This window comes from Labrus mixtus, chromosome 13 (assembly GCF_963584025.1).
Source record: "Labrus mixtus chromosome 13, fLabMix1.1, whole genome shotgun sequence".
Classification (NCBI taxonomy): Eukaryota; Metazoa; Chordata; class Actinopteri; order Labriformes; family Labridae; genus Labrus; species Labrus mixtus.
In genome coordinates, this window is record NC_083624.1 from 11,090,952 (window position 1) to 11,107,557 (window position 16,606).

The 16,606-nt window shown below is 42.7% G+C and overlaps 2 protein-coding genes and 1 pseudogene across 3 annotated transcripts; all 3 read left to right on the forward strand.

Moving 5' to 3' along the window:
• The first annotated feature begins 1,158 nt into the window (after window positions 1-1,158).
• On the forward strand, window positions 1,159-2,606 carry LOC132986981 (gamma-crystallin M2-like). Its single transcript, XM_061053724.1, has 3 exons — window positions 1,159-1,167; window positions 1,289-1,531; window positions 2,007-2,606. The coding sequence occupies exons 1-3, from the start codon at window positions 1,159-1,161 to the stop codon at window positions 2,280-2,282; spliced, it is 528 nt and encodes a 175-aa protein (XP_060909707.1). The 3' UTR covers window positions 2,283-2,606.
• A 2,772-nt stretch (window positions 2,607-5,378) lies between these two features.
• On the forward strand, window positions 5,379-6,627 carry LOC132987543 (gamma-crystallin S-1-like; annotated as a pseudogene).
• Window positions 6,628-9,104: 2,477 nt separating this feature from the next.
• LOC132987565 (gamma-crystallin B-like) lies at window positions 9,105-12,131 on the forward strand. Of its 2 annotated transcripts, none has more exons than XM_061054674.1 (3): window positions 9,105-9,239; window positions 9,786-10,028; window positions 11,452-12,131. In XM_061054674.1, the coding sequence occupies exons 1-3, from the start codon at window positions 9,135-9,137 to the stop codon at window positions 11,722-11,724; spliced, it is 621 nt and encodes a 206-aa protein (XP_060910657.1). In that variant the 5' UTR covers window positions 9,105-9,134; the 3' UTR covers window positions 11,725-12,131. The 2 variants fall into 2 exon arrangements, with proteins under 2 accessions (XP_060910657.1, XP_060910658.1); XM_061054675.1 differs by lacking the exon at window positions 9,105-9,239 and adding an exon at window positions 9,402-9,509.
• The last annotated feature ends 4,475 nt before the right edge of the window (window positions 12,132-16,606 follow it).

Here is a 16,606-nt window from a genome sequence, read left to right on the forward strand (position 1 = left end):
AGGTTTATTTTGCATCCCTTAACACGTCATTTTATTGCAAAGATACTCTCCAGCTTCTCATATTTAGTGATATCTGATCAATGTTTGACAACATACTTCAAAATGATTAAAATAATTCACCCTTGCTCCTCAGATATCCATAACTATGTGTTGATATGTTGACTTCTGAGGTAACCATTTTTGGTGCATGCCCTAGTTACTATTTCCCATGTATCACCTATTACCTTGTTCATAATGGGCGAAATGAACAATGTCGTCCATTAAATAAAAAAAACCAACTGCGTAAGGGTCCGATCAGATGTTTTTTGTGATGGGCACCATTCTGTTATTTCAGTAAGGCTCAGAAAGAAGGAATCAGTCCAATGGCATCCTCAAGAAACGTTTTAAGAGAAGTCTATGACATCATATTATTGGAGCATCCTGGAGTCCAAGAGGTCTTCTGTTCAGTCCAGTAAACCATAACAACCAAGACTGGATCAGGCCTCCCGGTGATGTGCATCCTGACCGAGCAGAAGTCGACAGATAAAACAACAATAACCCACAAAGAGACTTAAACTAAAAGACAAAGTAAGATTCCATCCAACACACTTGCTTGTTGGAGTTCGTCCATTTTGCTGTTTTTCTGAGAATCTTTAACAAGAACAATGAACTCATGTTGTCGCACTCTGCAAGAACAAGGAACTCAAGAATGAAATAATAAAGGAATCATTGTTCCAAAGGTTAACCATCACCATCTGTTATCAGAGGGCAATTGGGCAATGGCATATGACTTTCCTCATATGATGCTATTCTGTAATCACATTCTGCAAAAATATGAAGATTATTTACCAAATGATGTCTTGTCCCCCAAAAAATAACTTCTGACAGAATAAAAATAATCATTGATTGCATTGGAAATCCATGGAAACAATCCACACTTCTATCAGTAAGCATGGTTGTTGGCTTTTACAAGTTTTGTTTTATGTCAGTTTAGGAAATTCTTTGATAGAGGCTATCACATGAGGACAAAGGGAAATCAAACTTGACCAAACCGTTTTGCTGATATGCAAATCAAACTAATTTAGATGACAAAGGCTTCCCCAGATCTGCACATTCTGCATTTCGATATAAACCACAACACAGCTGCAGCTGGGTGGGAGGCAAGCGACACCAACAACAATGGGGAAGGTAAGGAGCAAATGCTGTTTTTCGAAAGGTTTTCAAGATCTCCAGAGCCAGCTGTTCAAGAGTACACTTCAGTGTTTGAAAGATAGTTTACCAGGGTTTGTCTCTGCTTCCTTCCATTCAGATCACATTCTTCGAGGACAAGAGTTTCCAGGGGCGGTGCTATGAGTGCAGCACTGACTGCCCCGACTTGCGCTCGTACTTCAGCCGCTGCAACTCCATCAAGGTGGAGACTGGCTGCTGGGTTTTGTACGAGCATCCAAACTACGCTGGCAACCAGTACGTCCTGAGCCCCGGGGAGTACCCTGATCAGAAGCAGTGGATGGGATTCAATGATAGCATCAAGTCATGTCGCTCCATCAAAAATGTAAGCTAGAAAGAAAGACATTATCAAGTAATGATTGCCTGGCTCATGTAGGAATATTGTTGATGCACCAGTTTCCTGTAACCGGGGACAACGTACTACACAGAGGTATCAACTCGTTTTCAATAGAAGAAAGTCAAACTGGGTAGTTTAATATAAAAATATGGGTTATATCACGATTTGTCATTATTTCTGGGTTTGTCTGGGTGTTTCCAGCTCCAGTAAAATACCAGCGAGTACACCAACCAAGCAGTAATCAGTCAAAGGCCAACAGAGAAAAAGGAGAGATAAAAGGCTCATGATTTGGCAGCAGGGTGCTTTATGTCCATGCCCATTCACATCAAATGTTGAAGGACGCCAGGACAACAGCCAAGAAGCGTATTAGTGGAGGTGATGAGGAGCAGCATGGGGAATAAGTCAAATGTGGCAGATACTAAATACTAACACTTCTCATCTTTTATTTCCTTATTCTTCCAAGGTGTACGGAAAGTCCTGGAAGATCAAATTCTACGAAAAGCAGGACTTCGGAGGTAAAGCTGCAGAGTGCGTCGATGATTGCCCATCAGTGTACGAGACCCTCAAGTTCCGGGAGTTTAACTCCTGCGTGGTGACCGATGGAGCGTGGGTTCTGTACGAGCAGCCCAACTACCACGGACACCAGTACTTCCTGGAGCGTGGAGAGTACCACAGCTACACAGACTGGGGCGCCACCTCCCCGGCTGTGGGATCCTTCCGGAGGATCAGAGAGTTCTAGACCATCCGGGGTTCTGCAGACCCTCAAGGAGTCCACGGTTATTGAAGGCCAGCAAAGTCAGCAGAACCCGGAACCCTAGGACACAAGTTCTAGAACAAGATTCCGAAATCCCCGGAATTCCAAATTAATTTAAAAGCCAACAGTTCACGAGTTTAGATGTAAGTGAAGTCACGGACTGTTGAGAAAGTTCCAGAACCCTTTTACGGAACTCAACGTTCCAGAACGCTAAGATCCAGAGAAGCATTCAGCCTTCCCTCCGCCCCATTTTGGCCTCATCCCCTCTTCTTATAATCCCGAGTGTTGTTCTCAAAATGAATAAAATCATTTTTTTCCCCTATCAGTGTTGTCTTATTTGATTGATATTACAACAACAACAGCGTTATTTTCCATTAGAACACTTTACAGTCTGTTGGAGTCCAACAGAAAAGGTCTTCAACCCTTATGACTTCTTATGACACACCTGAGATTTCTGACCATCAGCAGCAGACATGTCGTTATGGAATGGGAGAGCAAGATAATTGATGAGACGTATTTAAAATGTTTTACATCATATATCTGTGGCCATATCAACACATTGTCAGTTAGTGAACCACAAAGATTAAGGGACAGGTCTACATTTGGCACAGAATTGGACTATAGACTCCCCATTGTTTACATACCACTCAAAAGACATTTTTATGTTTAAGGCTATTATTCCTGCACAACATCAATTTGTCTTTATCTGTACCAATAGACAGATATTCACGAGCAAGGATCAAGTCACAATCATAGGCCTTTTTAAAATATTTAATGAAAGACTGTGTTATGGATGTTGAGAGAGATGTACGTACGTTGAGATGTCAGGGATGTAGGAAGAGGATGTCGTCCTATAGGCTGGTCTAAAGGCCAGGCAGAGGGAGACTCGGGAAGAGGTTGTTGTCTCAGGCGTTATTCTGCCCCGAGCTCATCTTGGCCATGACTATACTAACACTCAGGAGAGGAATACACCAAGTTAAAAATGAAGGGATGAGGAAGGCAGGGTGGGTCAAAGAACAGAGACAGAGTAGTGTGATGTCTTCTGAAGGTATAAGGCTTGCCAGGTGATTGAAGATCTGGTTTAGGCGTGGTCCTGCCCCGAACCTTAGTTAATATATTAACATCACATGTTGAAAACTGAACCAACAATGAACCAACAATTAACAAAATTAATCAACATAATTATTTATTACTTAATCATTGTACATGAAAACACATCTGACAATGAGCCTCAAAGATGTCCGCCCAGATTCAGATTTTTTCAAACCGTCTTACTTCCAGTTCAAAACCATTGCATGAAGTTACTATTTGTGCAAAACAAAGACTAATGCTATATGGTCAATGGATTTGAGATTGTAGAGCGTTTTTTTGTCTTCTCACTTCTCAAAGCTCTTTTACACCGCAGGACACCCCTACACATTCACACACTGATGGTAGAGGCTGCCATGTATAGTGACCATCACACTCACACACCGCCAATGAGCAGCGGGAGCAACTTGGGGTTAAGTGTCTTGCCCAAGGACACATTGGACATGTGGCTGCAGGAACCGGGGATCGAACCCCCGACCATCCAGTTGAGAGACAACTCACTCTATCACTGAACCACAGCCTAGCACGGCGCTACACCGGGGCTAGGGGGTGCTATAGCCCAATCACAAATCTGCGTAGCACCCTCAGGTATTTTGGTAGTTTTGTTTTCTTTAAAAATAAACTGTAAAAACAGGACTCCAACATAGCTCCCCCTTAGCACTGGAAGAAAAACAGCCACCGCGTCTTATATCTACTATTTAAAATTGTTATTCTTGCACTGAAGCAGAGCCAGACTTTTTGAATGGGGTTGCCAAACCAGGACACTGACTTATGCAGGGGTGGCTCATCTATATTGTACGCGTTCCCCCTTTATATCTCCAGGAATCATATTTATTTTAAATTCTAACATCAGAGTATCTAAAAGTCTGAAAAATAAAAGTCACAATTTCAAGTACTAACAAAAGAAAATCTGCCACATTCAAATGCACAGAAAGCGTCTTGCTGCCTGCAACACAGCCCAAAAAAGTTTATTCTAACATAGTCCCACCTCTGAAGAGGCAAACAGCCAATCATTGATAAGGATTGTGCCTTGACCACTGGGTAAACTATTCATATTTGGGGGGCCTGGCCACCCCTAAGCCACCCCTCGGATCCACCCCTGCTCATGCACATCATAAGTGAAAAGACCTTCTTGACAGTGAATTTCCAAGAAACATAATTCACAATGTCATACTTGCAGGTCTAGAAAATGTTCACTGTTTGAAGTAATTATTCCTGCACAACAGACACGTTCAGTTTTCCTCACCAGTCAAAAGACAATGCTGCAATGAATCACATGCATTTTTGTTTACACAATAATTTCATACTCAGGGATTTTACCTGAAAATATTGCCTGAACCTTGATGCTTTCTCTTCAGGTCCTTGTTTTAGGACCTTTCACTGCCTAACTCCCTGCAGGCCATGTGTCAACTAACTTTGCATGCACAACAGAAAAACATATCATCAATCTATGCTCCTGTAAAGACCTTGTTGAAAATGTGACACTCAATTTTAAGGTTAGTGATCTTAAATTGCATTCAGTAAATTATCGGCCTCATGAATCTTGCTATCAACACAAAACTTGAAACCAAATGGTTGTCACATTGAGAATGGTTGCTCATGCTCACCTTCCTGTCCACTCATAAATCAACATTAATCCAAAATAAGAACGATTGTATAAAATTAATTGTTATGATTATCTGTGTCCCTTTTCAGCCATTGTTAGTTTTTGTGAACGGTCAGATTTGCGAGTCGCTTTAAATGTTGCAGCCGAAAGGAATTGTGGGGCGGCATATCTCATCTCCTTTCATAAAAGATGGTCCAGTGTACCCTATGCTAAAGGAGGTTATAAAGGAAGCATTGACGCACCTTTCCTTAGCTTTCAGAGAATTGGAACGGCTCTTATCATGGCCGCCACTTAGATGCTTCCGGGTCATTTCACTCAGTTAGGAACCTTCCTAAGCAATAAAAAGACAATTCGAATACACCCATGGATTACATTAAAGGACAATCATGGGGTAACGAGAAACAGGTGGGCACAATCAGGACAGGTAGACACAAGGCAGGAAAATATCAGGAGCAGGATCTGAAAGACAGAGTCAAGGGTAAGTACATAATAAAACAGGAAATGTCAAAAATACTCAAATAAATGAAAAGAAACAAAACATGAACTTAGGTAACTTTATTGGTTGAGTCAGTTTCAAGAAGTTGAATCCAACCAGAACCTTCTAATGAGAAGCCAGTTGTTAGCGGTGTCAGCAGTCTGAAGTCTAATATAAAAGTGCATAAACAAAACGTATTTATCGCAGGGTTTTTGGATGGAGCAGTGGTTTAGGTACACTTGGCACTGCTAAACAACCATTGTGTGTGGAACGGCAATTCAGTGAGTAAGAACAATGGGCAGAGTCTAGATGAAATTCGAATTGTAATAATGGTTGTACGCACTGCTAAGCATGCATTTGATAGTATTGTCTCTGCCATCTATAAAGAGTAGTGTGTTTGTTACTGAATCTAGTACATTAAGCGGTACAGATGGAGAAGGTGAGAATATGAACTAGAGATAAAACATTTAGTGCAACAGACATGGATGCCATTTGTTTGTATCTTTCCTTTTCTAGATCGTGTTCTTCGAGGACCGGGACTTCAAAGGAAAGTCCTATGACTGCAAAGGGGACTCAGCCGACCTGCACGGCTACATCCGCCGATGCAACTCGGTCAAGGTAGAAGGTGGCTGGTGGGTTCTGTATGAGCGAAACAACTACACGGGCTACCAGTACATCATTGGACCAGGGGAGTACAATGATTACCGCCACTGGATGGGCTTCAATGATTGTGTCAGATCCTGTAGGATCATCAAAAGTGTAAGTCACCAAACAAACGTGAACATGAAAACATGCACACTCTGTCTTGTTGATGTTTGACTTGTTTCTTCTGATGTTTTGGTTTCAGGCCATAGGGCCGTACAAGCTGAAGATATTTGACCGGCCAAACTTCGGAGGACAATCCTTCGATCTGACAGAAAACGTGAAGTCTGTCCATGAGAAATGGCCCCGACAAGAAGTGCAGTCCTGCAAGGTCCTAGGGGGCTCCTGGGTTTTCTTTGAGCACCCTAACTTCTGTGGTCGCCAGTTCCTGTTGGAGAAAGGGGATTACCCACACTACTCAGAGTGGGGAGCTCTGAAAGCAACCGTGGGCTCCATCAGAAGAATTTTGCAGCTGTAAAAGTTCCATGTAATGTAGATCATTTCAATAAACCTCTTTGATGCTGTTTGTCTTTGCCTGTTTGAAGTTTCATTCAGTTTGCTCATACTATAGAATAAAAATAAATGTACAGTAATTCATAATTTTTTAAGGAGAGTAGGGATTGTCTGGCACAACTTCACCAGCTACCAAGGTGCATAAAGAGTGAAAGGCTTGAAGAGGTCTAACAGCTCCAGCAGCACTTGCAGTATGTAGATTAACTTTATTACCCAATTAGACCGATGCGTTTCAGTTGTGGCCGTCATCAGGGGCAATTTGGGAAAGGATTGTGGCAACACATCACCAAAATATTTTCCCAGGATTAAAGGGATGTACATCTAGTTGGTAGTTCAGGTAAAACAACCTGGGGAACATGTTGCCTGGTGGCAGTGACGATTCTAGAGTCTGTTTGGGTCCGAGACAAAAATCAATTAGGGGCCTTCCAACCAGCGTTCATCACCATCAATTCTGCCAGTGTCCCAACGCTTAATCCTGCTCTCTCCTGTTTATTTTTTCTGTCCTATAGACAGATTATTCCTCTTCATCTTTCTTTGCTGAATTTCTGCAATAATGCATGCAACACTTAGCTGGGCAACGAAAGTGAGTGCTATCAGATGGGGCCCCCTTTGGGAGGTTTCCTAATGTCATTGCGAAATTTGCACATTTTAGGATGCTGCTTTGGTTTTAGTTTGTGAGACATCAGGGGCCCCCTTCTGGTCTAGATCCCCATGCAGTTGCTTGCCTTGCCTGTATACAAGCAGTTCCTATGCCTGGTGGCTGGTGTGTGTGCACCCATGTGCGGAGGCTGTGGTCCTCTGGGCTGGTGGCCCAGGTTCGGGTCTGGCCTTTGGCTCCTTTACAGCATTGGATTGGATTGGAAAATCTTTATTGTCCCTGAAGGACAATTAGGTTTGCAACAGAGGTCCATACAGGCAACACACATCCTAAAAACAGCCCAAAGACATAAATACATAGAAACATTACTACCATGGATATCATCATGATGGACGTGAGGGAGATAAGGGACACAAAGACCAACAGTCCAAAGTAAAAGTTTACAGGCAGCAACTACCTCAGGTATCTGTTAGATTTGGCCCTCCTAATGTGAGTGACCCTCCTCCCTGTCAGCAGAAGTATAAACTCTGCATTTAGAGGAGGTTTGAGGGTCTTCCAGGATGGCCTGTGCCTTCTGATTGGCTCTTGAAAAATATGGCCAAGGTCATTCAGGTTAACATCGACAATGTTTCAGCAAAGATTAACAATATTTCCCAGCCTGTTTTTGTTAGTGATGCCGAGGTTACCAAACCAGCAATCCTAACTCTCTGGTTCCTTACTTTTGCGCTCCCTCATTTCTGGCTCTGTCCACTGTCCTGTTTCAAGGTAGGGGCGAGAAAGCCCAATAGTTAAAAAATGTTTGATATTAACAGCTATGTGGTTAAAAATTTTATGTGGACAAAATACTTACTTTTCTTTAAACAGCCCAATAGTTGACCACATCTACCATGTTGCAATAGAAAATGGACACTGCAAAAGCAAATTCTAAAATGTTATTAGTATCAACATCATTGTAAAATGTTTTGTTTGACCATATCCCATATCTTATTTATTTACTCAAGCCAGGATCCAGCCTGCCTCCTGGTTATAAATTATCTAAATCCTACTCAAGAGTTTGAACAACACAAACTGGAGGTTTGATCCAAACAAAATCATGACTGGATGTTAATGTTATCCATTTCATAATGCTTTTTCACTTTTAAACAACCCATTTTTCTCAGATTTGGTCCAATCCGATATTGAGAAAGTGGACCCAGAACACTAGTATAAATCCTGAATCTGATCGTAAACAATGGATTGAATAAAAGAGGTGATACCTGGTCCATATACAGCAGCAGTGGAAGAGGTTAGAGGGTTGAGAATACCTTCATGCCCAGATTTTTTATGTTAGACTTTAAAGCTAAGTAAGGTGAGCCAACAAAGCAATCTTGGAGTCGACACCATCTGAAGCAATACCAAAGACCAACGTTTTATTTGTATTTAGCTGAAGAAAAGTAAGCGGTCCATTCCTTAATGACTGTACTGCCAAAAACATCAGGCTTAAAAGATACATACATCATAATATCATCAGCATGTAGTGAAATAATATAACCTAAGGGATGCATAAGATGAATGACTGCCATAATCAAATATCTGTGATCATATTTTATATCTTCAACATGAGGTCAACAATGCATGAGGGACCAGAAACTTGTCGATCAAACAAGATCAGCATTTCCCCATTTATCAGCAAAGGCACAAACTGTTAATACAAAACAAAATTTACAAATAAGCCATATTGTTCAAGTCTGCGCACACTCTTCCAATTGTCCCATGTGGAGGTTAACCCATTCAGAAGCTAATAAACAGTTGGTCAGAGAGCGGTCAGCTGACTCAGGTGTGGATGTAGAGAGAGGTGGAGCATGATGCCTTGCATGATGCCCTGAATGCACCTGTCTCCTACCACACTGATGGTAAAACCTGCACCACAGCTCCATGTGGCCACAAGCCAACGTCAGCCGTCAGCCTCACTTTCAGCTGCAGAGGAGACAGTTTAATTGGATCAATAAAAATCATTTCTGGAAGCATGCAGATCAAAAGGTAAGCGGCTGCAGGCGTGAGTAAACACCGTTTAAAGCCTGTTTTTTTTTTTTTTAAACAATTGCAGCATCAGCCTTTGTGCAGGTATAACTGCTGAGGCAATTAAAATGACAATGATGGACCTGGCACAGTGCACTTCAGTGTGACCACATACACTGTATATATACATCTGGACCAGGCCTGCAGGCAATATTGTGTATGTGAAAGGTGGGATTAACAGGCAGTTATCAAACATTAGTGTGAGACCCTAACATGGATCGTGTGGGAAAGGTAGGAGGACTGTTAGTCTAAATGATTTGATTTAGAAAGATAAAACACTTTGCATAAGAACAACTTTACCCTCTACCTCGATCAGGAATCAAAAGGTTGTCTTCATTTCTTGAGTTCTTACCCTTCTTTAAGTCATGCTAATTCACTGCTCCTCACTTAGAGCTGGGTTCTGTTGGATGCAGTGCAGTTTTAATACCATCCCTTAACAGTATTTTTTATCAATATGTGATATATGTTGTTTGAAATAACTTGTGACTGTCCATTTTCCTCTTCCAGATTGTGTTTTATGAAGACAAAAACTTCCAGGGTCGCCTTTACGAGTGCAGCAGTGACTGTCCTGAACTGAACTCCCACTTCAGCCGCTGTAACTCCATCCGTGTGGAGAGCGGGGCCTGGGTTATCTTCGAGAGGCCGAACTACCTGGGCTACCAGTACATCCTGACCAGAGGAGAGTACCCAGACTTCCAGCGCTGGAATGGCTACAATGACAGCATCAGATCCTGCAGGCTGATACGACATGTAAGTTCAATCAGAAAACAGAAGAGGAGTCCTCAGAGGTTTTTTACAGCATGCTCTGGAAAATATAAATGTTGTACGTCATCATATGCACTTGAAAATGCATCCCCAGCAGCGTGCCTAGCATCAATGTTAAAACCTTGTCTCCAGATTTGCAAAGGAACTAACATTTTGAGGGAATCAGAGCGCTGCTGGATTAACTCAACAGAATGAGGAAAAGCTGAGTAAATTCAAGCATTTCAAGCATCACAATATTCACTTGAACTATTCTAACAATAGTTAACCATTTTATGGTTATGCTAAGGAATCAGCATGTGGTTAATAACTTGGAGATTGTACCTTCATGAGCGCTCTCATTTTCTAAAATACAGTCATTTGCAGGAACAGATTTCAAGATGGCAGAAACACAGTAATGAGTTTATTTAAGAAATATATCTAAACGGAAACCAGTTTTGTAAATGATATGTTGATGCCCAGATGCAGACTCATGGTGCAAACCTTGGTCTCGTTGGTTAAGGATTGTGTCATCGGCATATCGAATTATCAGAGTTTCTGGTTTGTAGATTTGCCCTTTTGGCTACTTTCAAGACATTAATCTGAACGGAAAAGATTTCCAAAGCTTTGATTCTTCCTCCTTTTTTAATTTGAAGGTTTAATCTTTGGGATTGTATGCCTTACTCAGAGCAGTCAGTCTGAGACAGGCGAGGGGGGGGGGGGGGGGGGGTGACATGGAAAGGAACCATAGGTTGGACTTGAATCCAGGCCATCCGGAGGACATTGGAACCCCCATTATGTCTGCCAGTGTCCCAATGTACTATACCTGTTTATTTTTAACTCCCAGACATGTAAGTCCTCTTCATGTTCCTTTAGTGACTTTTATTGACAAACTTTAATTTTCACAGTAATAATGCATACAATTCTAAGCATGGCAATGAGAGTGAGTGCTGTCAGAAGGGGCAACCTTGAGGAGATTTCCTACTGTCATTGCAAAATTTGCACATTTTGAGCTCCTGTTTAAAATTTGTCAGTCCTTTGGGGCCCCTTACTAGTCTGGGGCCCTAAGCAGTTGACTGCCTTGCCTGTTGACAAGCAGCACCTCTGACAAAGGGACCAGACTCGTGATATCTGATGGGATTTCTGCGAGGACAAGCAGGAGGCACACCGGGAACAGGTGCTCCTCATTCTGCTGGCTACCTGTCCCCAAGTGTAAATGCAGAGGGGGCTTCACAAAAGGGGGACATATCTAGGTAAACATGCCAGTTAAAGAGCCTGTTTCAACAGTATGAAACCACAATGTAAAGGATACAAACTTTATTGTAAATGCATGCAGTGTTATGCAGAGTTGCAATCAATACAATACAATAATTTATTCCACTGCTTTGTAAAGTATTAAGGATTAACTAAACCCCTGATCTTTGTCTTGCAGGTTTCTGGCACGTTCGCAATTCGTATCTTTGAGCGTCCTGACTTTGCAGGTCAGATGTTGGAGTTCACCGAGGATCTGAGCTCCCTGCCCGACCACTGGCACTTCAGCGAGGTGCACTCTGCTCAGGTGAAGGACGGCGCCTGGGTCTTCTACGAGCTTCCAAACTTCCGTGGCCGGCAATACCTGCTGGAGAGAGGAGAGTATCGCCGCTTCACAGAGTGGGCCGCCATGAACCCCAACGTGGGCTCCCTCCGCCGCGTCCGCAGCTTCTAGACAGTCCCCCTTTAGTGTGTTTTTAACATAAGTGTTGTTTGGAGGTTTAATAAAACAGATGGTGCTCATATGTTCATCCTTACATGTTCTGGTTTTGTATTTGATTGATGTGATTCAGAAGAAATGTTGTGCAAGTTAATAAGTGAAGATGATCTGAATCCCTCCCAGTGAGACATTTCCATTCAGCTGCTTTAAAATAATGTAAGAATGAGTCTTTGCTGAGGAAATGCTCAGATTTAAAAGCTGTATAAATGAATAAAGCTGCACCAACCACAGAGATGAGCTATGCTGTCGACTGAAATCGGTTTTGTTCTGCACACCAGCTGACGACATTTAAAGAAATTATATTATGAGAATTCACAATATTTCTATATTTGAAAGAAAGTCATCACAATAAAGTTTCCTTAAAGGTCTAATCAGTGAGATGTGTAGTGAGTGAAATGATAAAGGTACCTTACTATATGATCAGACATTAAGGAAACATGCTATGTTGAAGTGCTGGCTTCTCTGACAACAATGCAGCAGCCAGTATGTCCTCCTTCTAACTTCAGATTCTGCTCCTGAATGGTCGGGTTTGTTTGGACCAGAGAAGGTATGCGGTTTTAAGGCACCCCCACACGGCCGTTTTGGACGCCCCTCGGTTTGCCAGATATGAGAGCAGTTATCAGGTCAAACCAACAGGTGTTGCAGCGATTGAAGCGGGCGAGAGAACTGGTTCAGATAGAAGTGATTGTACCCGACCTAAAAAGCCTCTGCATGTTTCTAATAAGCTCCACGAGCAGAAACGTGCTCAAACTAGGATCAATATTGGAGATGCTTTTGAAAAATGGAGAGAGGTTAGAACGCAGAAAGGTTTACAGACCGATGCAGAGCTGGCTAAACACTGAAGCTTCAGTGTCCACCACATGGCAACCTGTGTGAGCATCGACTCTAGAGAGGAGGGGGTGGGGGGAGACAGCTCTCTACAATGTTTAGAATTTGGACTGCAGTACCAATTTTAAACACTAGGGGTCAGAGTTACATACTGCTCCTTCAAAATGTGTGTTTTCATTATTTGCAAAACTTATTTCTGTACGTTTGTTCTGGTTGAATGATCAGCGCTTGCAAAGGTAACAATTCTTCAAGAAGCTCTGATCGGTTGCTAATTGTTGAAATTGTAGTTTATGAATGAATGAATGAATACTAGGCTGTCTAATGTTCTAACTGATCCTTCACAGTGGCAGTAAATACATTTTTAGAGCATTGCAATGATAATGTAAAGAGACACAACATAGAATCAGAGTGAGAATCATATTTAGTGCATATTCATATTTGTCCTGGACAGACAGTGCACACAATAAAGAGTGAAACAAGGAAAAATAAAGAAGAAATCATCTGAAGCTTCATTTTTATTAAATGCTGAAAGTAGGAAAACATTTTCAAACCCTCCGGAAGTGTGACAACAATGCAGAAACAGTAAGCAGTAGTTTTAACGATATAGTAAGATACTGCATTTTCTTGCGCAAGATCGATATCAGAATTTTTTTTTAAGGATATCGTTAAAAAAATCCATGAAATATGTTTTTACTTATTGGCGCCAAACCTTCATGATTTGAAAATGAGCAACAATTAAATACATCCAACTTTGCATCTCCAAGCATATTTCAACGTTTCACAATGTAGTGAAATAAAAGAAACACCCTCATGTCTCAATATGATGATATTCATTGATCCCTACCTCCATGTTTACAAGAAAGGAAGAAGAAGTGATGTAGCGTGTGGTTTCTGTTTCTGTATGGCTCATTTGCACAAACATGCACTATTTAGTCCTCTTGAACAACATCATGCAGCATTGGAAATAAAAGCTGTAAACATAAATTTGAAGTTTCATGCACACTCTGTATGTTTGTCCTCCTCCGCCTGCTCTTCCATTCCATGCGTTTCCGTCTCCCGTGCAGCTGAGCGTCGGTGCAGACAGTCCTCTGACACCGAGCCCACAGAGGTCACAGAGCTCAGCTAAACCTGCAGACAAAGAGCTGCAGCCTGCTGATGACTCAGTGGGATTTGCTGGTAAGAGCCGGGAGCGTGCCAGCTGCTGTTAGTGCTGACGCCCGGCTCACTGGAACAACACTGTGACCCGCCCCCCCAACACTCCCAATAACACAAAGAGATTCCAGCCAGCACGTTCCACCAGCTGGAGTTATTCACCCCTAAAGCCTCTTTGTTTACTGCAGCCCCTGACGCTTTGGAGCGAGACAGGAGAGAGAATGTGAGGTTATTTCAGAGCAGGTAACGCATCACATCGAGCCATTGTGCACCCTCTTGTGGACGATGATAGGAACTGCAGTCTGGATCGTTTGGCGTCTCTCTCTGGGTGTTAATCATGATTTGAACCTGACCCTGTAGTGTTAACAGTTCTCATATTGCTATAGCCGACATATCAAGCATTGACCAGCAACCCAGACTAAAAATCATTAGAGGACTTGCTGATGTAAGGTATGAATGGGGGCGAATCCCACCAGTCAACATTTAATGGAAAGTCCTCATAAAAGTGTTAAAGCTGCTGTATAAAAAAAGTATCCTATATTTTAGCAGGAAGGACTTACTGGATGTCCTGCAGCAATAGAAGTCAAAACAGACCAAATGTAAACACATAAACACACTTACCAATATGGCAACTACACACTCATACACACACTCAGACGTGGGTCCATTTCAATGTTTTTATCTACAATCCAACTCAAAGTTTATTTGTTCATGGTTGTTTGTAATGTTTAGTCTTCCAGTCTTTCTGTTTCTGTCTGTGATTTATGATTATTTGCATTAACAGAACCTTGTGTTTCGCTTCAGGAGGTCGAGTCTTTAAACATTTGAGCTGCAGGACGTCTTCCCTCTGAGCCCCTCGTTTCCTCATGCTCAGTTATTTATAACTCGTGTGGATATGATCAGTCTCGGAGGCGGAGGGGAACGATGTTAATCCCGGGACAAGAATGTTGTTTCTGGCTGCTGGAGTTACCTTGTATGGGAACGAACGGATGGATGGAGGGACGGGAGAGAAGAGACGGGAACATGCAGACAAAACAGACGAGCACAAACAGAGTAAAACACATGAAACAGAATATACTGCAGGGTTAAAAATAGAACAGAAACCAGCAGCAACCAGTCAAGTTGAGGTTTACATCCATTAGAATTTCCCACAAAAGGACGGTGTGACTGTGGCAGGGAGTTAAAGGACAGATTACCCTTAAATAAATCAGTTCCATAAGTAGCTCTACATGAAACTACAGGAGAGCAGAGCAGTCATATTCAGGAGTGACATGACAACAGGCCGTGCTGCAGCCCGATGAGATACATTTGCTCTCGGCCTCTTGTCACCACCAGGAGACGTCCTGCAGAGAGGTCGTGTCCCTGCGATGTGGCTCCATGCCCGCATCTCACACACCCTCCTTCACACACCTGTCACTCAAACACACACTCACACACACACACACACAGCATGCACCTACGCCCACACCTCTCACAGCATGCACCTGGCCCTAAAACAGACCCACTGGGACCTGAAGTCGCTGCAGGTAAAGCACCGCCTCATGCATATGGCACGAGTCTATCCTTTTAGTGCCTGTGCGTTTGTTTCTGTTTGTTATTGTCACTCTGGAGTGAGGCTATGGACGGCCTTAAAGGAGCAGAATCTAGAAGTCAATGCAATGTTTACCTGGGACCCAGTGAAGCTATAATAATATAATACAAAATGTCAAGCTTTTAAAACGTCAGGGGACCCCATAGGGGGTCTGGACCCGCAGTTTGGGAAAGCGTGCTTTAATAACAGGACTTTAGATCATTATTTATCCATGTGTCACAGCCCAGACTCAGTGAGTCAGACAAACAGGGAGACCACACAGTTATTTAAACAATCATTTATTGAAAACTAAGAAAAAACATCCTAATAAAAGAATGTGCAGTCTGTAGATCAGTGGTGACTGTGTGTGTGGTGATGTGGAGACAAAAAAAAAGACAACCAACCAAAGTTGGTGATGACGAGAGCGAGAGAGAGACTGAGAAGCCATCTGAAATATCAAGTCTCAGTCTGCCCAGGTGCATGACATCAAATCAACTGGCTCCGCCCATTTCTACCTGAAGGCAACCTTCAGGTAGAGAGGTAGAGATAGAGAGGTAGAGTGGGGAGAGATACGAGGAAGAGCACTGAGCGGTCGTCACACATTCCAAATCATCTGTTATTTTCATAACAACCTAAAGGTAGGTAGTTTCACTGGCGACCACCAGGGGGCAGGATTGTACACAGAGTGTTAAACAAGGCTGAGTTTATAAAACCAGATCAGCTCGACATGCTGACTGAAGTGCACCATGAAGGATCTGCATCACTTACAGCAGCCGTCCGGATCCCTCCACACTTCTTTTATCTTCCAATCAGAACATCGGAGGAGAGCAGAATAAATGTTTTAGCTTGGTGTGAGTTACTTCAGATCAGAGTCTGAGAGGAGATTTTTTTGGTGCAGATGTCGTAAATTAAACATGAGAAGAGATAAATGTAAGACCCACAGTGAGAGGAAGTCAATCAGTGAGGAGAAACAGCCTGAGACGCTTCACACTCCTGTCTCCACATTCACACTGAATATGAATCTTTGCAGGCGCCCGTGTTTTGCATTCGATCCCTCTGCTGCTCCCGTCGCTGCATAACACACCTTTGTGCTAAAGGTTTACCGGGGAGCCTCATGTGACGTCAAGCCGGGGAGAAGGGGGGGGAAGACACAGCATTGCCATGGAAACTCTCTCAGTTTCTCTATGATCTCTGATCCGTCGTGGATGAGAACATGAGGGCTGGATTATTGCACAGACATGCAGCAGCAAAGAGAAGCTCCTCGTGTTGGAGGAGGAGACAACCATC

What these genes read in the sequence shown, in the direction of transcription:
- LOC132987565 (XM_061054674.1), top strand. Translation starts at nt 9,135, where the DNA reads ATGTGGCCACAAGCCAACGTCAGCCGTCAGCCTCACTTTCAGCTGCAG. An exon ending in GGAAGCATGCAGATCAAAAG is followed by an intron (nt 9,240 to 9,785) that starts GTAAGCGGCTGC and finishes TTCCTCTTCCAG; the next exon opens with ATTGTGTTTTATGAAGACAA. An exon ending in CCTGCAGGCTGATACGACAT is followed by an intron (nt 10,029 to 11,451) that starts GTAAGTTCAATC and finishes TTTGTCTTGCAG; the next exon opens with GTTTCTGGCACGTTCGCAAT.
- LOC132986981 (XM_061053724.1), top strand. An exon ending in CATGTCGCTCCATCAAAAAT is followed by an intron (nt 1,532 to 2,006) that starts GTAAGCTAGAAA and finishes TATTCTTCCAAG; the next exon opens with GTGTACGGAAAGTCCTGGAA.